Source organism: Microcaecilia unicolor, chromosome 4 (assembly GCF_901765095.1).
Source record: "Microcaecilia unicolor chromosome 4, aMicUni1.1, whole genome shotgun sequence".
NCBI classification, from domain to species: Eukaryota; Metazoa; Chordata; class Amphibia; order Gymnophiona; family Siphonopidae; genus Microcaecilia; species Microcaecilia unicolor.
The window spans coordinates 355,183,469-355,203,719 of record NC_044034.1 but is presented as its reverse complement, the minus strand read 5'-3'; the positions used below and the strand labels follow the sequence as shown (position 1 = coordinate 355,203,719).

Below are 20,251 nucleotides of genomic sequence, written 5' to 3'. Positions count from 1 at the left end.
TACTTCATACTCCATCGACAGTGATTTTTCCTGCTTGGGACTTCAATATAGTTCTCTTGGCCCTTACTAGGCTGCCTTTTGAACCTTTGGTGGCCTGCTCTCTGAAAGATTTGACGCTTAAAGTGGTGTTTCTAGTTGCCTTTGCCTCGGCGAGTATCAGAGTTACAGGCGTTTTCCTGTCAGTCTACTTTTTTTTTTTTCTCTAGGAGTTTTCTAAGGAATGGTAATTTAGCACCCTGTTCCTTCCTTTCTTCCTAAGGTTTTGTCCAGGTTTCATTTGAACCAATCGGTAGTTTTACTGGTACTAGGTTCTTCTTCAGGGTTAGAACAACAGCGGAGTTTGCGAAAACTCGATGTCAAGAGAGTCCTTAAGCATTATTTGCAGACTACAGAGGATTTCAGACAATCAGATCATTTTTTCCTGCTCATTAGAGGTGCCCCCAAGGCTTTAGACGCGTCTAAGCCTACCATTTCAAGATGGCTAAAAGAGATGATTGCTTCTGCTTACTTTCTATCTGGAAAACCTATTCCAGAAGGGATAAAAGCTCACTTTGCTAGAGGACAAGCAGCATCGTCGGCTGAGTGCTTCTTAGTGCCACCTTTAGACGTATATAAAGCAGCAACGTGGTCTTCCTTGCATTCTTTTTCTGAACATTACAGACTGGATGTCCAATGTCATCAGAATGCAGTTTTTGGAGCAAGAGGTACTTACAGGAGAATTACTAAAGTCCCTCCCTTAGTTGTAGTGCTTTGTTACTTCCCATCAGTATCTTTCTGGGCTGGTCCAGAGGGACGCTAAGGAAGGAGAAATTAGATCTTAACTGCTAACTTGCTTTCCCTTTCCCAGAACCCTCCCTGTGCTGTGATTTCTTGGCCATTAATTTCTGTCTGATGCTTTAAGAACGATGTAATTTAGTAGTGTACATTATTTTTGTGGGTATTGAGCTGCTTTGAACATTTGCAGTTGGTCTTTAATTAAAAAAAAAAAAAAAAAAAAAAAAAAAAAAAAGACCCACATACTTGTCTCCTTGTCTTTACAAGGATATATATATATATATATATATATATATATATATATATATATATATATATATATATATATATATATATATATACACACGTTTTCAACACCTGTAAGGCTTCATACCTGTTGCCTATTTGTGCTTTACCAGTTGCACAGATGTTAATTCTCCCCCTTTCTTTCCTGCTTTATGTTAATACTGGATCTTACAGGGCTCTTATTGGTTCTCAAAACAGTCAGAATTCTCAGTCTCCACTTGCTGGATACTGATGCACAACCATCAGTATCTTTCTCGGCCAGTCCGGAGGGACTAAAGGAAAGCAAATTAGCAGATAAGATCTAATTTCTCATTAAAGGACTCTTACTCATCATGTTCAAAGAAACAGAACACACAGTATCATACCAACTGGGCAACCTTTAAGGACCAGTCTCAACCATACCTTTAAATCTAAGCTTTCCATTGCTTTAAGCAAAGAATTGCAAACTTCTTAAGCCAGAGCTTTTCAAACTGTGGGTTGGTACCCCAAATGGGGTTGCAAAACCTAAGTTTAGGGTTATGACCTAGGTGGGATCTCCATAGGTGCATCATCATTCTGCACCTCCAGGGGGCACACTTTTATTTCACTGCAAGCATGGAGTCACAGCCACAAAAAGATTTGGAAGTACTGTTTTAAGCAGTTCATTAAATAAATCTATATTTAGAGACAGCATGTTGGTTACTGGATGATTTCTGTCAGACAGTGGATCACTAAGGTGGAAATACAAAGTGAAAAAAAAGCTCCATGAGTTCCACATACAATATATAGCATTAGCTCGAGAAGGACCTGCATTTCACGTCCTTCACACTACTTTCAACCCTGGCACCATTAAAAAAAAGAAAGAAAGAAAGAAAGAAAGAAAGAAAGAGATTAAAGTGCAAGGCATTTTCTGAACCTCGTAACATTGCTAGATCAAATTGTTGTCCAAATGGCAATTTTTTTCTCCTTGCTCATTAGCAATTAAATCCAAACTCACAGAAGCCAACTGGCAAACTGCTATTTTGTGTGCTTTTTTTTATGGGTAGTTTACATGTTTCTCCCTTTCAATACTGTCAAGAAATTTAAAGGATAAATCTAACCCAGTAGCTATCATGAGAAAAATCACAGACAGGGTTTGTTAACCATGGAGAAAAATAAAGAAAAATAGAAGGTAACCAGATGAAGTGGGGGGGGGGGGAGGGGGGGGGGGCAAAAGTCACGCAAAACATACTTGCCTGGTGAAGCACGCTCCTGAGTTTTCTTGGGAGGTGTTTCGCTCCCCCCCCCCTCCCACACAACCACAGTTCAATGGTGGCATTTATAACAGACTTGAGTCAAAGAAAAATCAGTTTGAAAGTGTTTATAGTGGAGTCCGTGGTTATATGGTCCCCTTTTATAACCATCTAGTCCTAGGCTGTAATATGTGGGAATTCTTTCTCTGATCCTTCTACTTACCATAAGAAATGTACCACCCCAAGACACAGTGGATCAGCCACCCCTCAGATATGGGGTGACAGAAAAAAAGAGGCTATGTTTCTTCGAAGGGCAAAGTCTTTATTCCTTACCAGTTTAGATAATAACAAAGCAATCAGGCAATAACAAATAGCAATTTGTTATGAGAGGGAGAGAGACCACTGCTGTAAAAAGTTACTCACTGTTGATCATCTCAGCCTCTGCCTAAATACAACAGTGACATATACAATGAATTGGGCATCAATTCCCTCCCAAATCATGCAGCTTGCAACTTCAGCTACATTGTTTACATAAAATGGAACACACTATCTGAATGTTATGGAACACAGCATCTTATAACAAGTCCAAGGTTTCTTTTACAGGAGATTGTAGTCGTCACTTTGCTACAGGAATTTCTCCAAGACCCAGGTCTTATTGTTTTTGTCTACTAACCTCGACACATCTTCGCTTTCAAACTATGTACATTCTTAGTGTCCTTGTGATGTAGAGTCAGTGGCACCAACTCTGTCAGGGAGGGGAAGAGCGCTCCTTGCTGGATCAGCACGACCTCGAATTCACAGCTTTTAGCAGAAAGTACAGAAAGATGCAGCTTTCAGGCATTTTAAGTTTGAGCCTTTAGATATGCAGTGATCAGAAAAGTGCAAATCAATTCATTCCCCTCTTGATGATTGTGAAATCATCACCTGTACAGATAATAATCGTAATTCCGCAGGGTGCCCATTCGATGAAGGGTACAACAGTTGGAAAAGGAAGGAACCCAAACTAAACCTATCTATGCCTGGGGAGCTAAAATAAGCTCTAGAAGGATAAACTTCATGTAACAAATAAGCGGCTAAACCAAGAAAAGTGCTGAAGATAAATTTGAACATTCAATTTCATAAAGACAAGATTCAAAATGGGTGAAACAAGTACAAAAGCTGAGTCTGAATTAAGTATCAAAGTTGTACCATAGATGACATAGTTGGTAAACAAGATATGCTGAAAATATAAGAAATCAAGCGCACAGATGTACAGATACCAGAAGCATTCCCAGGAATGTATAATATCTAAATTTCTAAAGCCACTTAGCATGAGCAGCAGCCTGCAAGCTAAGAGGAAAGAAAAAAAAATTGCAGCAAGGTCAGTACCAGAAAATAAACAAAATTGAGTAGAAATAGAAAATCAAGCATACAGGTTGATAGGTACCACTCTAACAAGTGAAAATAGCCATAAAATTAAAAACAGCACAAATAGAATTAACTTACATAGCAGCAGATACCATATGAAAACAAGCAATAGAAGACTATGCAACAGAAGCTGCAGACACATTAGGAGTAGTATTAAAGGTAAGAAGAGAAAGGAAAGGGTGGAGAGTGAACAACAAGAATAAGAGAAAAACAAACAGTTGTAAGAATAAAAAACAAATTCATTATGGCAAATACTTCATTATGGCAAATCTCCAAAATATGAAGTCCAAAATGCACAAAACAGTAGGTGAAGGGCGAAGATCAGTTAGATGGTTCCAGGAAGAATCTTCTTCAAGAAAAGCAGATGTTGGGGTAAGAGTGCCAATGCAAAAGTGTCCAGATTAGACAGGAGCAGGGCAAACTGGGGACTCCACACTGTTGTCTCAGTCAATTGTTCACGTTGGTAATCTGGATCAGATGTTAATGCCTCCATTTCGACCATAAATCCTCAGGGTTGGTTTCTTCACCGGGTTTGAGACGAGGGTTCCTATTGAAGCACCTCCTCTTTGCAGCCGGGCTTACCCTTGCGAGAAGTTGGGACTACTCTGGTTGCCTTAGCCCTCTTGATGACCTTGATTAGGACCCAGTCTCCTGCTTGGACCTATCTGACCTCAATAGGTTCAGAATCTGTGGACACTAATGACCAACAACAGAAAATGAAAAACAGTCATAATGCAAAACCTGAGGTAAGGACTCCAGGCAATGTTATCATCAGGACCAGGATCTCAACTCAAAGCAGACATGAGAGGGTTAAAAGGTTATAGCAGTGTGTTCACAAGGGTGGGAGTAATACAAAATATCCCAACAAGTGATACAATTGATACTTTATGCAAATCTAGTTGAAGTTAATTTGAAATAATAAATCTATTACTATTCTAGCCTATTGTAACAGTGCATACCATAATTCATATACATTTCCCTGGATAAACACTTCAACATTCATCTACACATACATCCACGTGCTCTGACCATCGCAACATACAGTGTACTTTCTAGATAGTCTGCCATGTGACTTTTAAACCGTGAATCCAACTGGCACATGAACAGCAAACAACTTTTACAATGTCTCATTTAGTTGAACCTTTCTGTAACCTTTCACATAGAATTACCCAAAAATGAATGGGAATTTTCATCCATCAGCTTCACAATTAAACTCCTGACAATGCAAAGCACTGTAAATCTTTATCATGGTAGCTCCCTCTAGTGGCTAAAATAAGGAGGAAAACAGTTTTCAATTTCAGAAAATATAAAACAAAGTGGGAAAGTAAACAAAATAAGGTGAAATAGAGCAGCACAAAACAGTTTCAGGCAAGGCACATAAACAACTTCAGAATGTAATATTTCAGCAGACAAACATTACATGTAACTGAATGTAAAGATAGAAAGCATGAGTGACAGGCTGGCATGAAACTGTCTGTTCAGTAGCCAATGTAAAACGATCCAGCAATGAATTAAAGATTTTAATACATTTCAAATATTCCTCTGCTGTGTGATTTGGGCAGTACAAGGTAAAACCGTTTTAACATCTGTAGATGTATTCTCAATTTGGGAATAATAAGGTGAGGAAGGAGCCGTAGCCTTGGTTTCCACCGCAGGTTAAGTCTCACACTAAACTGGACTAGATGATACACCACCAGCTGTTAGGATGAGACCAAACTTTGGTGTTCTTATGTTTCTCTTGCATTTCTCCATTTCCTAGTAACATCAATTCTTTCTCAGAACCAGTTTAACTGTCTTGTATAGCTGTCCTAAAATAAGTAAGCGTCTCTGGGAAAAGATGACAGACGTCTCAGTTCCAAAATGTTGAATGGCCAATTTTTAAGCAGTATGAAAAAGACAGTTAGAACTGTGTAACTTTTTTTCCACATAAAAAAAGATGAGGTTTAGAGTTTTACAAAAAAAAAAAATAATAATAATAATAGTAATAATTTTTTGTTTCTGGAGACTTTAGCCACCCTTTCCTAGAGATAGTCACATATGATTAATAATTTAAGATTTTAGCTCAAGCTTAAGCTCACCATTCAATTGTCAGTGAGGATTGGTCCAGAATAAGCATTGCTCAGAATGTACCAAATGGAATCTACCATAGCAATCCCCACATAAGGAGAGTTTGTTGCAGCCAAAAAGATACCTGCTGAGGCCCACTTATCAACGGCTGTTTAGTGTGACATCCAGTTAACTGTATTGCATATGGCGCTACAATGTGTACTATTAAGCCAATGTGCACATTGCTGATATTTCCAACCATCCCTCTCCCTGTCTCAAAATTGAAAAAAAAAACACACAAAAAACGCCAAACACACACTCATGACTGGCATGGAGAACTAACAAAACTTTTTGGCCTAAGCACTCCTTGCAGATAGAACTATTCAGCTTCATTTTGCAATATTCTTGATCCAAACTACAGAAAGATTCCAAAATGGAAAGATACATCATCACATTCTTGAAGACACAAAACAAAACTCTAGTAGTTTGAACTCACCTTTCCAAAAGACCCCTGACCTAGAACTTTTAGAAATTCAAAGTGGGAGCAGTCAGCTTTTTCATGTCCTTCTTTTACATGATGTGTAATTGCAATCTCTTTAATACTTCCTTCTTCCTGCAAAGTAAAAAGCAAATAATTTGGCATATAGTGTAAATAATATACTTTAACAACTTAGGGAATTTAAACAGCTACCTTATGCTTTAAAGAAAACTGCTACCATCTTATAGTTCGTGAATTAAGATGTACCCTAGTATTCAATACAAAACTATTTTGTTATATAAAAGGATTTGTTTTTAAGTTTGGCCATGATTGTGATTAGACTTACCAGAAATAGAATGATACAATAACCAGAGGCTTACCTACTGTCTTTCTTTTGCAATATTGTCAACCCTAATCAGTCTCTGGCTCTACTCTTGCATTTGTACATATTTATCAGGGCTGTGGAATCGGAGTCAGAAGCAATTTTGGGTGAAGTCGGGGTCAGTAAAAGTACACCAACTCTAGCTTCAAAATAAGAGAACATAAGAGCAGCCATACTGGGTCAGACCAATGGTCCATCTAACCCAGTACCTTGTTTTCCAAACAGTGGACAAGTCAGGTCACAAGTACCTGTCAGAAACCCAAATCAAGGCAACACTCCATACTACAAACCTCAGGGCAAGCAGTTGCTTCCCATGTCTGCCTCAATAGCAGACTATAGATTTTTCCTCCAGGAATTCATCCAAACCTTTTTTTAAACCCCGATACACTAACTGCTGTAACCACCGCCTTCGGCAAAGAGTTCCAGAGCTTAACTATTCATTGAGTGAAAAATATTTTCTCCTGTTTTAAAAGTATTTCTATGCAACTTCCTCGAATTCCACCACCATTTTTGTCTCTACCACCTCCCTCGGGAGGGTATTCTAAGCATCGACCACTCTCTCTGTGAAAAGAATTTCCTGACATTACTCCTAAGTCTACCACCCTGAAACCTCAGCTCATGGCCTCTAGTTTTACCATTTCCCGTTCTTTGGAAGAGATTTGTTTCTATATATATTTTTTTTTTTGTACCCCGCACTTTCCCACTCATGGCAGGCTCAATGCGGCTTAGGTACTTATTTGTACCTGGGACAATGGAGGGTTAAGTGACTTGCCCAGAGTCACAAGGAGATGCCTGTGCCTGCAGTGGGAATCGAACCCAGTTCCCCGGGACCAAAGTTCACCACTCTAACTACTAGGCCACTCCTCCACTCCAACCTTTCAAGTATTTAAACATCTGTATCATTTCTCCCCTGTCCCTTCTTTTCTCCAGGCTATACATATTCAAGTCTTCCAGTTTCTTCTCATATGTCTTATGGCACAGGCCTCATATCATTTTTGTTGCTTTCTTCTGGACCACTTCTGGTCTTTTTGTATCCTTACCAAGATACAGCCTCTGAAACTGAACACAATACTCCAGATGGAGCCTCACTAACGACTTGTACAGGAGCATGAACACCTCCTTTCTTCTGCTGGTTACTCCCCTCTCGATGCAACCTAGCATCCTTTTGGCTAAGGCGACCGCTTTGTCACGCTGTTTTCTTTTCGCTTTAAGTTCCTCGGACACTATCACCCCAAGGTCTCTCTCCCCGTCTGTGCATGTCAGCCTCTCACCTCCTAGGACATACAGCTACCTTGGGTTTCTACTTCCCAAATGCATCACTTTGCACTTTTTTTGCATTAAATTTTAATTGCCAATATTAGACCTTTCTTCTAACTTTTGCAGATCCCTTTTTCATGTTTTTCACTCCCTCTGGGGTATCCATTGTTACAAATTTTGGTATCATCCACAAAAAGGCAAACCTTACCTTTTAATCCTTTGGCAATGTCACTCACAAATATAGCGAACAGAATCGGTCCCAGACCCAATCCCCGAGGCACTCCGCTACTCACCTTTCCTTCCTCCAAGTGAATTCCATTGACCACCACCCTCTGGCATCAACCAGTTTCTAATCCAATTCACTACTCTGGGTCCTATCTCCAACCTTTAAGTTTATTTAAGAGTCTTTGATGAGGGACCGTGTCAAAGGCTTTGCTGAAATCCAAAAGGTTTACATCGCTGGTTGCCAAGTCAAAGAATTTAATCAGATTCATTTGGCATAATTTACCTTTGGTAAAACCATGTTGCCTCAGAACTTGTAACTTATTGGATTCCAGGAAATTCACTATCCTTTCCTTCAGCAACGCATCAATTATTTTTCCAATAACTGAAGTGAGACTAACTTACCAGCCTGTAGTTTCCCACTTCTTCTCTGTCATAAGTACATAAGTATTGCCATACTGGGAGAGACCAAAGGTCCATCAAGCCCAGCATCCTGTTTCCAACAGTGGCCAATCCAGGTCGCAAATACCTGGCAAGATCCCAAAGAAGTACAAAACATTTTATACTGCTTATTCCAGAAATAAGCAGTGGATTTTCCCCAAGGCCATTTTAATAATGGTTTATGGACTTTTCCTTTAGGAAGCCATCTAAACCTTTTTTTTTAAACCCCGCTAAGCTAACTGCCTTTAAAACATTCTCTGGCAACAAATTCCAGAGTTTAATTACATGTTGAGTGAAGAAACCTTTTCTCCGATTCGTTTTAAATTTTGTGAAGAGGGACCACATCTGCCCTTCTCCAATCCCACAGAACAGCTCCCATCTGCAAGGATTTATGTAACAAATCTTTAAGACCCGCCAGAATCTCTCTAAGCGCCTCAATATCCTGGGATGGATCCCATCCGGCCCCACAGCTTTGTCCACCTACAATTTTCAAGTTGTTCTTAAACACATTCTTCCGTGAACGGTGCGATATCCACTCCAATCTTATATGTCCCTTTACCAGTCGATCATGGTCCTTCTCCAGGACTTTCTTCCGTTAACACAGAACAAAAAGTATTTGTTTAGCACATTCACTTTTTCAACATCACTCTCCACATAGCCATCCACATCACCTTTCAGTCTCACAATTCCATTTCTAGCCTTCCTTTTTTCACTAATATATCTGAATACCAACCAGCTAATAGTTTTAAGGCTTGTTTTGTTTTCTGAACTCATGCTAACTCATTTTCCCTGCACCAGATTTATTCCTCCTTAGTTAATTTTAAACAAGCAGCTAAGAAATGATTTACTCTGGTCTTACAACAAGAACATCCCATCAAGCTATGTATCACCATTTGGATTCAGCTCCAACTGTACTACTACTGTTCCCTTAGCCATCATTATTCCCGGGAACACACAGCCGGGAGGCAAAGATTACCCCCCCCCCCCCCCCCCCCCCCCCGGTGCAATATGGCTTTTACAACCAAACAGACGAAGAAAAAATAAATATATATCACAGAACTTGAAAATGTTGGCACATTTAGACAGACTCTGAAGGTAGCTCTGCCCTCATTATTCAATATCTCTCATTTCAATAGTAATAATAAACAATATTAAGTGCATTTTTATAACATACCACTGCATTCCACAAAACAAAAAGGAGCAAGTTCCCACAAACCATCTTTCTCTTTTGATCTTTTGACCAAGCGCGGCCCTGGAGAGTTTGTGACTGGAACTGCAACTTTGTTGGTGTCATTTGTTTTTGCACAAGATAAATATTCAGTTAAGTGCTTGCATTTCCATTTTCAAAATGTGGATTTCCTTGGACATAAGATTAGAATGTTTACTGATGTATGTAAGAAAACCCAGGACCGTAAGAAGAAGTTTCTTGCATTGAAGCAGGAGACACTGGCCCTGGGGGCAAAATCTTTCCTAAGGTTTCTCTGTAAATGCAAGCTTCAGCTGTGTGAGACTTCTTATATTTTCTATGAACCATCTCAACTGTAAAGCTTGATTCAGAGTAATAGATATGGTATAGAGGAAATCGGCATGAAGGTGTGAGTAATAGAGAGGCTAATTTCTCTCTCGACAAGAGTCCAGTGTCTTGTATTGATTTGCTTATTTCTTCTATAATATATTCTCTGTTATTTTTCTATTCTTGTAATTCTCCCTACCATGGACTGCAATTTCATTTTGACTAATGTACTGATTGGTAGTTATATTTTTTTTTTACTTCTATTTGAATTTTTCTTGTATTGGAAAATTTCTATTCAAGTTTGTTTTCTTGATGTATATTATATACTTAACATTTAAAGCAAAAAAAAAAACTTTAACAGGAGCATCAACACCTCCTTTCTTCTGCTGGTTATGCCTCTCTATCCAGCTTAGCATAAATGGAAAAACTCTCTCTACATTACCAATGCATGTTTTCTGTATTTGTTTGTGCCAACTTGTACCTTCTCTCCCATTAAAATAACTGTCTGAAGTGTTACTCTATTTTAGCCTAATTTCCTACACAACCAGCTCAAACAAGTCCAGGCAGAAAAAACATAGTATAGATTTTAGTATTTTATTTTGTTGATTTTGCTTTTTAATTTTTCTGTTCATCCCCTTCTATTCATCTCCCCCAGCCTCTCCTTAATGTCAAGCTGCTACTTTTCTCCTGTTTAGGCTTAGGGCGCTGTTTACTAAGCAGCATTATAGGTATGTTAGCATCTTTAATGCGTGTTAACCATGTATGCGTGTTAACTGTGCCTACAATATCCCTATAGACGCCTACACGGTTAACGCACACACTAATTGTAGGCACATTAAAAATGCTAACACACCTTAGTAAACAGGGTCCTTAGTCTTAACTACCAACAGAGCACTTCTCCCTCCCAGCCACATAAGCTCATAATCATGTGTAAATGTCTGTACAATGGGAAGAAAAACCAGGAAATGCTCACAGCTTGTTTGAGTTACACAAAAATGTGCACCAACATGGAAGAACACACTGGACACATGAACCATGGGCCTCCATTACGGACAACAATGCCTGGTACTTGTCTGGTTACACATGCATCCACGCATAAGCCAGAATGATATGTTGCACATAAAATACCAATATTTACGCACAGAATAGCATTGTGGTATATGTATGCACATGCAACCAAGTGCCAATACCAATTTGTCAACAGTACAGCATTTTACTCTTTCAGCAGCACATTTTTTTTTTAAACCATGCTCTTCATGGTAGGCAGAAAAAATGTTGTGGGTCATTATACTCGCAGCAGTAAAGGGAAAAAACAGGCATGAAATCTTAATGATGCTGCAGAAGAACAAACTAAATTTTGTACCTCCTCAGACCTTGTATTAAAGCCCTGATGCAGTCAGCCTTCTTGTCCTCTATGTACTTCTCTGCATCGGCACAGAACAGCTAATAGCTTCATTAGCAAGGATTTAAGTGTGCTGTGCAGTTAGCTCCAGTGCAAAACACCTTTCTAACTAGAATGCACATAAAATTCTATACAAAAGCCAAGCTAGTCTGTATGCAAAACATAGTACACTTCATTGTATCAGAATCTTAGGCTTTAAGGCCTCCAGTGACAGGACAATACCTACTATAACTGAATGCAACTTGACTTGAAATAAAGACAGGCATGAGCTAAATCCAAATCTCTTTATGTTAGATAAACACAGACACTATCTTTTCACTCTATCAAGTTAACAAAGGACTTGGGGCCAAATGCACTAAACTTAAGAGCCCTTAACAAGCAAGTAGTAAACCCTGGCACCCACTAAACTCTTTTTCCAAAACGGAATGCAGATGAGCAAATCGTGTAGAAACCCTATTGTAATGAGATGCACTAACCTTTTCCGATTGCCTTAACACTGGAAAATGCTGGAAAATCTAACGAGAGGTCTGCACCTATCGTTGGGGCTGCGCAGGATTGGAAAAATTATTAAAATGTAAAAAAAAATTGGGGGACAAAAAGGGCCAAGGCTCGTCAGGAGCGTCTTTTATGGATGTTCTTCACTATATAAAAAAAAAAAAAAAAAAACAAACAGGCTCCTATGCTGTTTTGATAAATGTTCAATAAAGACTGCGCATGCTCCACCGGCCGATTGGCTGACTGTTTAACGATGGAATAGAAAACGAAAGTGAGCTACAACGAGCAGCTCATTTGCATTCCTATTCCTTGATGCATGCCCGTTCCTTACCAATTCGCTAAGGGAATCAGTAAGGGAAGGGCTCTAACGATTTTTTTAGTGCATCTTCCCCTTGGTACTACTAAATAAAATGCAATCGTTTCTAGCTACTATCACAAAAGTCTCTTGCTTAACAAATTTAACATTTCATATGCACGTCACCATATTATTTCAGCATATGCCAAGATGGATTTTGCAGACAAAAAATTCAGAATTGTAACCATAGCATTAATATAGTCATAGCAATGAACAATTAGCTAGGGAAAGAGGCATGAAAATAGAGCACAAAACTGAAAAAGAGCAAAAAAATGTCTTCACATGCCAATTTCACAAAAGCTTCTACAACCAGATAAAAGCATCTAAGGAGAAATGCTAAAAATCAGCAGGTTTTTTTTTTCCATCTACCATACAGAAATTTCAAAGTGTACACTTTAAACTTTATTTGAACAGCACAGTAACAGATCACATTAGACCCTTACACAAAGGAAAAGAATCACATTACAATATGCTAAAAATCTAAAGCAGTCAATTCTAGTTAATCCCATGCTGAACATTTGTTAGTCATCTCATTTTCAACTGTGGAAAAGCTTACCCGACCAGAACGAACACGAAGGGCCCAAAATCGAAACATTGTTATGGAACCATGAGAGTAAACATTTTCTAAGAGCTTAGTTCTACTCCAAAGGGAAGACCAAACCTTTTTAAAACTTCTTGCTGCTACCAGCTGTACCGGCAATTAGAAAATTTCCTGTGCAGCAAGTTAACAAGACTGGGAGGAAAGGGGACCCGTTCTGTTTCCTGTGGTTAAAACACAAGAAGGCTAGAAGCAGCAACGCTCCAGGAGCTGATAGCACAAATCAGAACAGGAAGCTGTAATAGATTTGCTGATAGCAAAAGCCTGTTGGAGAAATTTCTAGTTCCCAGAAGAGGAGGAAAGACATCCATCATGATACAATGGAACCATATTAAACTAAGCAGTGAATTAGCATCAGCTCTGAATCATCAAAAATAGTAAATCTAATTTAAGATACTAGAATGTACGTAATCTGTTTTACATGCACTATGATGTCTGAACTAAACCAACTGTACAGTACCCTCATTTACTCTCCAATAAACCAACTATACAGTACCTTCATTTACTGTCCAATAAATGTATGAAGTATGGAGCAAAGATGAAATCAATAGCATTACATCCTTAAAATATAACTATAATCTGTTTTGCCCTAGTAGGCTTTTTAATCTTTAATGTTTTGGTTAAATTATTATTGTTATACCGGAATTGACGATCGCCATCACGGTACTATGTAAGCCACATTGAGCCTGCAAATAGGTGGGAAAAATGTGCGATACAAATGCAACCAAATAATCAAAGGTATGCTCCTTTGGCAAGATCCCACACTTTTTGTAAATTTTAAACAGAGTTAGAGCTACTCCTTTTGCTGCCCTCTGCAAGTAATTAGCATGTTGCACCCTCCCAAGGTGAATTTTAATAGAATCCATCCAGAGAACAATTAACCCTTTGGTAGGCCTTAAGCAAATAAGATGGTTGGGCAAAAACTATAAATATATACTTTAAATCCCTCAAAATGCTTACACAGAATAGATTAGCTTTTATAACTAATTACATTAAAGTTTGGAAAAATTGTAGTGCTACTGCTGACAAAACTTCTGAGATATCAAAACTATACAGTAACTGCAAAATAGTTGGTTCGGAAACATTGTCCGAAGATCTATCCAGGACTCTTTCCGACCATCTGAAGCAAGCCCTGGCCACCAGAGAATCACAAATGGCTGCCTGCACTGCCAGGGCAGACACATCAAAACTACTCCTGAGCAACGCCTCCAAGCGCTGATCTTGGACATCCTTAAGTGTGTTGCCACCATCCACCGGAACTCTATTACGCTTAATGACCGCCGAAACCACAGCATCCACAATAGGAGGCTTCAAGAGATCCCTATCAGTCTCCGGAAACAGGATAAAGTTGAATCATCAACTTAGCGGGCCTAAAAACTGAATCTGGAGCATCCCACTGCGCTTGGATGACATCCCTGATGTCCTGATGCATGGGAAAAGATTTACGTGGTTTGCGGACGCCTTTCAACAATGCAATGGGGAGGATACCGAGACGATTAACTCCTGTAGGTCCTTCCTTGTGGAAAATGTGCAATACGGAATATGCGCACTTCCGGAGATGCGAAGGCGGTAGAACGAGAGGACATGAAATGAGATTGAAGGGGGGCACACTCAAGAAAAATGTCAGGAAGTATTTTTTCACGAGAGAGTAGTGGATGCTTGGAATGCCCTCCCGCGGGAGGTGGTGGAAATGAAAACGATAACGGAATTCAAACGTGTGGGATAAGCATAAAGAAATCCTGTGCAGAAGGAATGGATCCTCAGGAGCTTAGTCAAGATTGGGAGGCGGGGCTGGTGTTTGGGAGGCAGGGATAGTGCTGGGCAGACTTATACGGTCTGTGCCAGAGCCCGTGGTTGGGAGGCGGGGATAGTGCTGGGCAGACTTATACGGTCTGTGCCCTGAAGAGCACAGGTACAAATCAAAGTAGGGTATACACAAAAAGTAGCACATATGAGTTGTCTCGTTGGGCAGACTGGATGGACCTTGCAGGTCTTTTTCTGCCGTCATCTACTATGTTACTATGAGGCAAATTTTCAAAGCCTTCCAAAGTTCCATAGAAACCTATGGAACTTTGGAAGGCTAAGTGCTTTGAAAATGAGCTCCTGTGTGTCCTCACCTGGGACAAAAGGGTCCATTCCTGAATCCCCCAGAGACGGATCCCCTTCAATTAAATCTGCCTGAGCGACATCAGAATGCTCCAGGAGGGTCATATCTACCTCAGGATCAGATTCCACGTCTTCCTCCCATTCCCAAGGACCCCCCCCCGAGGTCTCTTAGAAGGTAAAAACTGCCTGCTTTCCAAGTCTGAGAAGAAGAGGAGGAGAAAAGCTTTATACATCTGCATCACAAATTCTAGGGGAAAACCACCCTCAGAATTGGAAGGCAGAAGAGAAAAATCTTTAGGCAGCCCCCTCCCCACCAGAACCGAGGCCTGGGAAACAGGCCTCTCCTCCCAATTCCACCGACGGGGACAAAATGGTGGCCGTTCCCGCCAAAACCAGAGGGAGCGGAGCTTCCTTACTGACGGCAAAAACTATATCCCCTGAAGAACCCTGCACAGGCACGAGAGTGGGAACCTGCATCGGCAGCGCCATCAATCGTGGTGCAGAATTTACATCTGCCGTTTCCCCCAACACCGCGGCACTGACACACACAACGTCGTCGCAGCTTCTCAGCCATGTCGGCCGGACAGACTGCGATGCGGAACGGGTCTGCTGAACTCCACCTACGGAGGACTTAATTAAATATTTAACCTAGTACCAGCGAACCGAACTAAAGAGAGAAGCACACAGTGCTAGCAAAGCTCAGAGAGCCGCTTTGTCCGAGAACAGCCTTTTTTTTTTTTTTTTTAAAGAAACTCAGCTGCCTCTCCCTGAACTCTAAGATCTCTTCCCTTGAAGAGACTAAGTTTTTTTAAACTGTCCCAGATTACAGAAAGGTCCCAAAAGGAGCTGGGGAGGGAGGACGGTGGGGGGGGGGGGGGGGGGGGGGAGAAGACCCGGCCTCCCGGGTGTTAACACCCCAGAGGCACAAAAAGGCCCCCTCAGACCTCTGCCTCACTAACCAGGCTCCAAGAAATACTAGTGCACAAAAGAAGGGCAGACTTATACGGTCTGTGCCAGAGCCGGTGGTGGGGAGGCGGGGCTGGTGGTTGGGAGGCAGGGATAGTGCTGGGCAGACTTATACGGTCTGTGCCCTGAAGAGCACAGGTACAAATCAAAGTAGGGTATACACAAAAAGTAGCAAACAAGAAATGAAGAACTAAAGAAGTGAGACACTGAAAAGGGCTCACCACCTTCCACCTGCTGGAGGTCATCAAATCTGCAGATACAAAACTATTCAAGGTTGTTAAAACACATGTGGACTGTGAAATATTGAGGGAAGACCTTAGGAAATTGGAAGACTGGGCCCACAAATGGCAGATCGACAGAGAGACTCCAGAAAGGCGTCTGAAAGAGGTCTTGCGAATTCCAGAGCATAACCGTTGCGAACAACTTCCAGACCCACTGATCGGAAATAATGAGGGCCCACCTCTGATAAAACTGAGAAAGACGAGCTCCTACAGGAACCAGAGGAGAGGCCCCCGCATCTTCACTGGGAAGGACGGAAGGAGGACCTAAAACCAGCTCCTGAGAATCTATCTCCTCTGCGGAAACCGCGAAAGGACTGAGTCCTACTAAAAAACCGAGATCTCTGAGCCTGAGGTCTCCTGTCGGTTAGAGCCCTATGGAAATTCCTCGCTCTACCACAATCAAACAAAGAACCCTGACTATATATACGAGGCCTATCTTCAGGAAGATGAGGAACCGTAGAATCCCCTAAGGAATGCAATTTGTCCAAATCTACACCAAATAAGAAGATCCTCTGAAAGGGAACTTACTGAGCTTAGACTTGGAGGCAGCATCCGCTGACCAACCCCGCAACCAAAGAGATCAGCGAGCTGCTATCCCCAATGCCAAGGATTTAGATGAAGCCCTAAGAAGATCATACAAAGCATCTGCGAGAAAGCCAAACCGGTCTCAATTTTGGCCACTTCTACATCTATAGCCGAAAGATCATCCGAAGATCTATCTAAAACTCTCTCCGCCCAGAGAAAACAGGCTCTAGCCACCAAAGAACTGCAAATGGCCGCCTGTACCGCCAAAGAAGAGACATGAAGACTGTTCCTAAGGAGAGAGTTCAACCTCCTGTCCTGTACATCCCGAAGTGCTGTTCTTCCATCCACGGGAACTGTGTTATGCTTAGTTACTACCAATACTACCGCATCGACTACTGGAACTTTAAGAGCAGCTCTGTCCACATCCGGTACAGGATATAAACGGGACATGGGCCTAGCTGGCCGAAGGGCAGTCAGGAACTTCCCACTGAGCCTTAATTACATCCCAAATATCCTGATGCATGGGAAAAGTTTTAGCAGACGTTCTGGAACCCTTAACCAACAAGTCAACTTTATGAACCTCGGCGTCAGGAAGCTGCTCATCAAAATGCACAGTAGAAGAAACCAAAGAAATAAGCTTCTGCAAATCCTCTTTATGAAATATTCTAGCAACAGAAGGATCTAATGTCCTCACCTGAGCAACTACATAATGCCGACACCTACACAAGATCACATTGTATTCTTCTATCATGTATGTACGCACTTGATTGTAAAACCATGTACTAATATGTACACAAGATCACAATGCATTCTTCCACCATGTTTCTACGCACTTGATTGCAAAACCATGTGCATATTTGTAGTCCGGAATGGCAATCACCATTACGGCAAATGTAAGCCACATTGAGCCTGCAAATAGGTGGGAAAATGTGGGATACAAATGCTACAAATAATAATAATCTTCTCCTTGAGGAAAAGGAAAAGCCTCAGAATCATCAGGAGCCTGATCTTCCCAAACATCCTCTGCTAAAACCTCCTCTTCTTCTAAGAAGGGCATATCTTGATCCTGGATCAATAAATCTTCTGCCTGTGAAGAACAGGCTCTAAGCTTCTTTGCAGGAGGAACAACGTTAGAAATATCATTTGAAGGCACTGCTGCAAAATCAGACTGTTTCAATAAAAGGCTTGGTACATTTGAAGGACAAACTCAGGAGGAAAACCCCCCTCCTGAGTCCCTCCCGACTGCACCAAGGACCTCTGCTCAGTGGCAGCTAGGATCCCCAAAGACTGAACCGAAGCTGACTCACGCAAAGAAGGCGGCGCCGCTGCAGGCAAAATGGCGGCCTTTCGCACCAATTTCAGGGCACCAGAATCAAGAGCAGGAGCAGAGACCTCTGAAACTACAGCAGAACGCGAAGATGAAGCAGACGGCACAACTAACGACGAAGAAAGAGGTACCAGCAGAATCTTCAATCGCCGTACATATTTACAAGTTCCTAAAGTGCCTATGCCTCGGCGCTGGCAGAACGCACACCTCTAACTTTTCTGCCATAGCGGCGCTGAGGAAATTGGCAACGCGGCTCACATGTGCTTACTTTTTTTTTTTAAATAAAGAAAACAGCGCCAAAAACACAGTCGGGAATAAAACCAAAAGTTGTCCGACTGAAGTAAAACTAGCAGCTGCTCGTTGAAGCCTCGGGGCAGGTTTTTTATTTTTTATTTATTTTTTTAAAGAAAACAGCTGATGTAACAAAACACTATTGACTCAGACAAACGGAGCTGCCTGCTAGTCAAACGAATGGGAAAAATTCCTTCTCCTTATAAATCTTTTTCTTTTCTTTTTTTTTTTTTTAATACAAACGTGGCTGCCTCTCCCAAAGGCAAACCTCTTCCCACCGAAAGGGTAGCCCTTCCCAACTAAGTATGGTAGATGGGGAGGAAGGGGGGAGGGACTCGGGAACACCCGAGTTTAACACCACAGAGGCTGAAAAATACAATTTAATAGCCGACAAGCCTCTAAAACTGATTCCACCACAGAGAAATACTGCCAAGTAACCTAAGAAAATATAGAGAAAAAAAAAGAGAGAGACTAATAGGCTCACCTCCTACCTGCTGGAGACTGAGAAAATACTGAGGCTAGGGTCATCTGGCCAGGGCTCTCATTGGCTCTCTAGTCTCAGAATTTTCTCAGTCTCCACCTGCTGGTAGGCGTACACAATCCATCAGTCCAATCCTGGTCCGGTCCGGAGGGATGCTAAGGAATAAGTGGATTGGAACGGGTAGACGTGAATGGGAAAATTAAGTTCTTACCTTGATAATTTTCTTTCCTTTAGTCATAGCAGATGAAGCCATTACAGATGGGTTGTGTCCATCAACCAGCAGGGAGAGATAGAGAGCACTCAACTTTTCACAGTGCCTCATAGCCAGCCAGCTCCACTGCCTCTTCAGTATTTGAAGCTTCCAAAGCAGTATGGCAAACCGCAATGGGAATAACATGAACTTTCCTCACAGCGAACGATGGCCCCTTAACAAGGGCATGAACTCAAAAGGAGGGAATGAACACATCCTCCTGGAGGGAATAAACTTGTCCTCCTTATTCTATAACTGGAGGGGATACACGCAACCTCCTGGAGGGAATAAACGCATCTTCCAAAACATAAACTGGAGGGAATGGACTCATCCTCCTATAAGTGACATGAATCCTGAAGACTGTTTTCCAACTTTCTCCCAAGGAAGGAACTTCAGGGAACAAGAACATAATCTGAAACAGATTCACAGCATACAGACAATCATACAGGGAGGGCTCATGGTTTCATCTGCTATGACTAAAGGAAAGAAAATTACCAAGGTAAGAACCTAATTTTCCCTTCCTTGTCATCAAGCAGATGAAGCCATTACAGATGGGATGTATCAAAGCAATCCCTATATAGGGTGGGAACAGGTCACACCACGCGCTAGCACTTGTGCTCCAAAACGCGCATCCCTCCTAGCAGCCACATCCTGTAATGTCGGGCAAAAGAGAGCTTAGAAGCCCATGTTGCTGCACTGCATATCTCTTGAAGAGAGAGTGCTCCAGTTTCAGCCCAAGAGGAAGAAATCGCTCTGGTAGAATGAGCCTTAAAGGCTACAGGCGGAGACCGGCCTGCAAGCAGATAAGCTGAAAAGATAGTTTCTTTGAGCCAGCGGGCAATAGTGGCTTTAGACGCTGGAGACCCTCTGCGAGGACCTGCTAGCAAAACAGACAGATGATCAGAGGTCCTGAAAGAGTTAGTAACTCGCAGATACTGCAGCAGAGTCCTGCGCACATCCAACAGGTGCAACTGCCCAAAAGATTCTGGAAACTCTTCCTTAACAAAGGTGGGCAAGAAGATAGGCTGGTTTAGGTGAAACGCTGAAATCACCTTAGGCATGAAGGAAGGCACGGTCCGAACGGTGACCCCGGACTCAGAATTGCAGAAATGGGTCTCTACAGGACAGTGCCTGGAGCTCTGACACCCGTCTCGCCAA

At 41.5% G+C, this 20,251-nt stretch overlaps 1 protein-coding gene across 4 annotated transcripts in view; it reads right to left on the bottom strand.

The window, feature by feature from the left end:
* The window catches only part of RPS6KA3 (ribosomal protein S6 kinase A3), a 209,217-nt gene that overhangs the window by 154,988 nt on the left and 33,978 nt on the right, over window positions 1–20,251 (bottom strand). For all 4 annotated transcript variants that reach the window (XM_030202258.1, XM_030202262.1, XM_030202259.1 and 1 more), the window contains exon 3: window positions 6,220–6,336. In XM_030202258.1, the coding sequence (XP_030058118.1) occupies window positions 6,220–6,336 (117 nt within the window). The remainder of the gene's footprint in view (window positions 1–6,219; window positions 6,337–20,251) is intronic.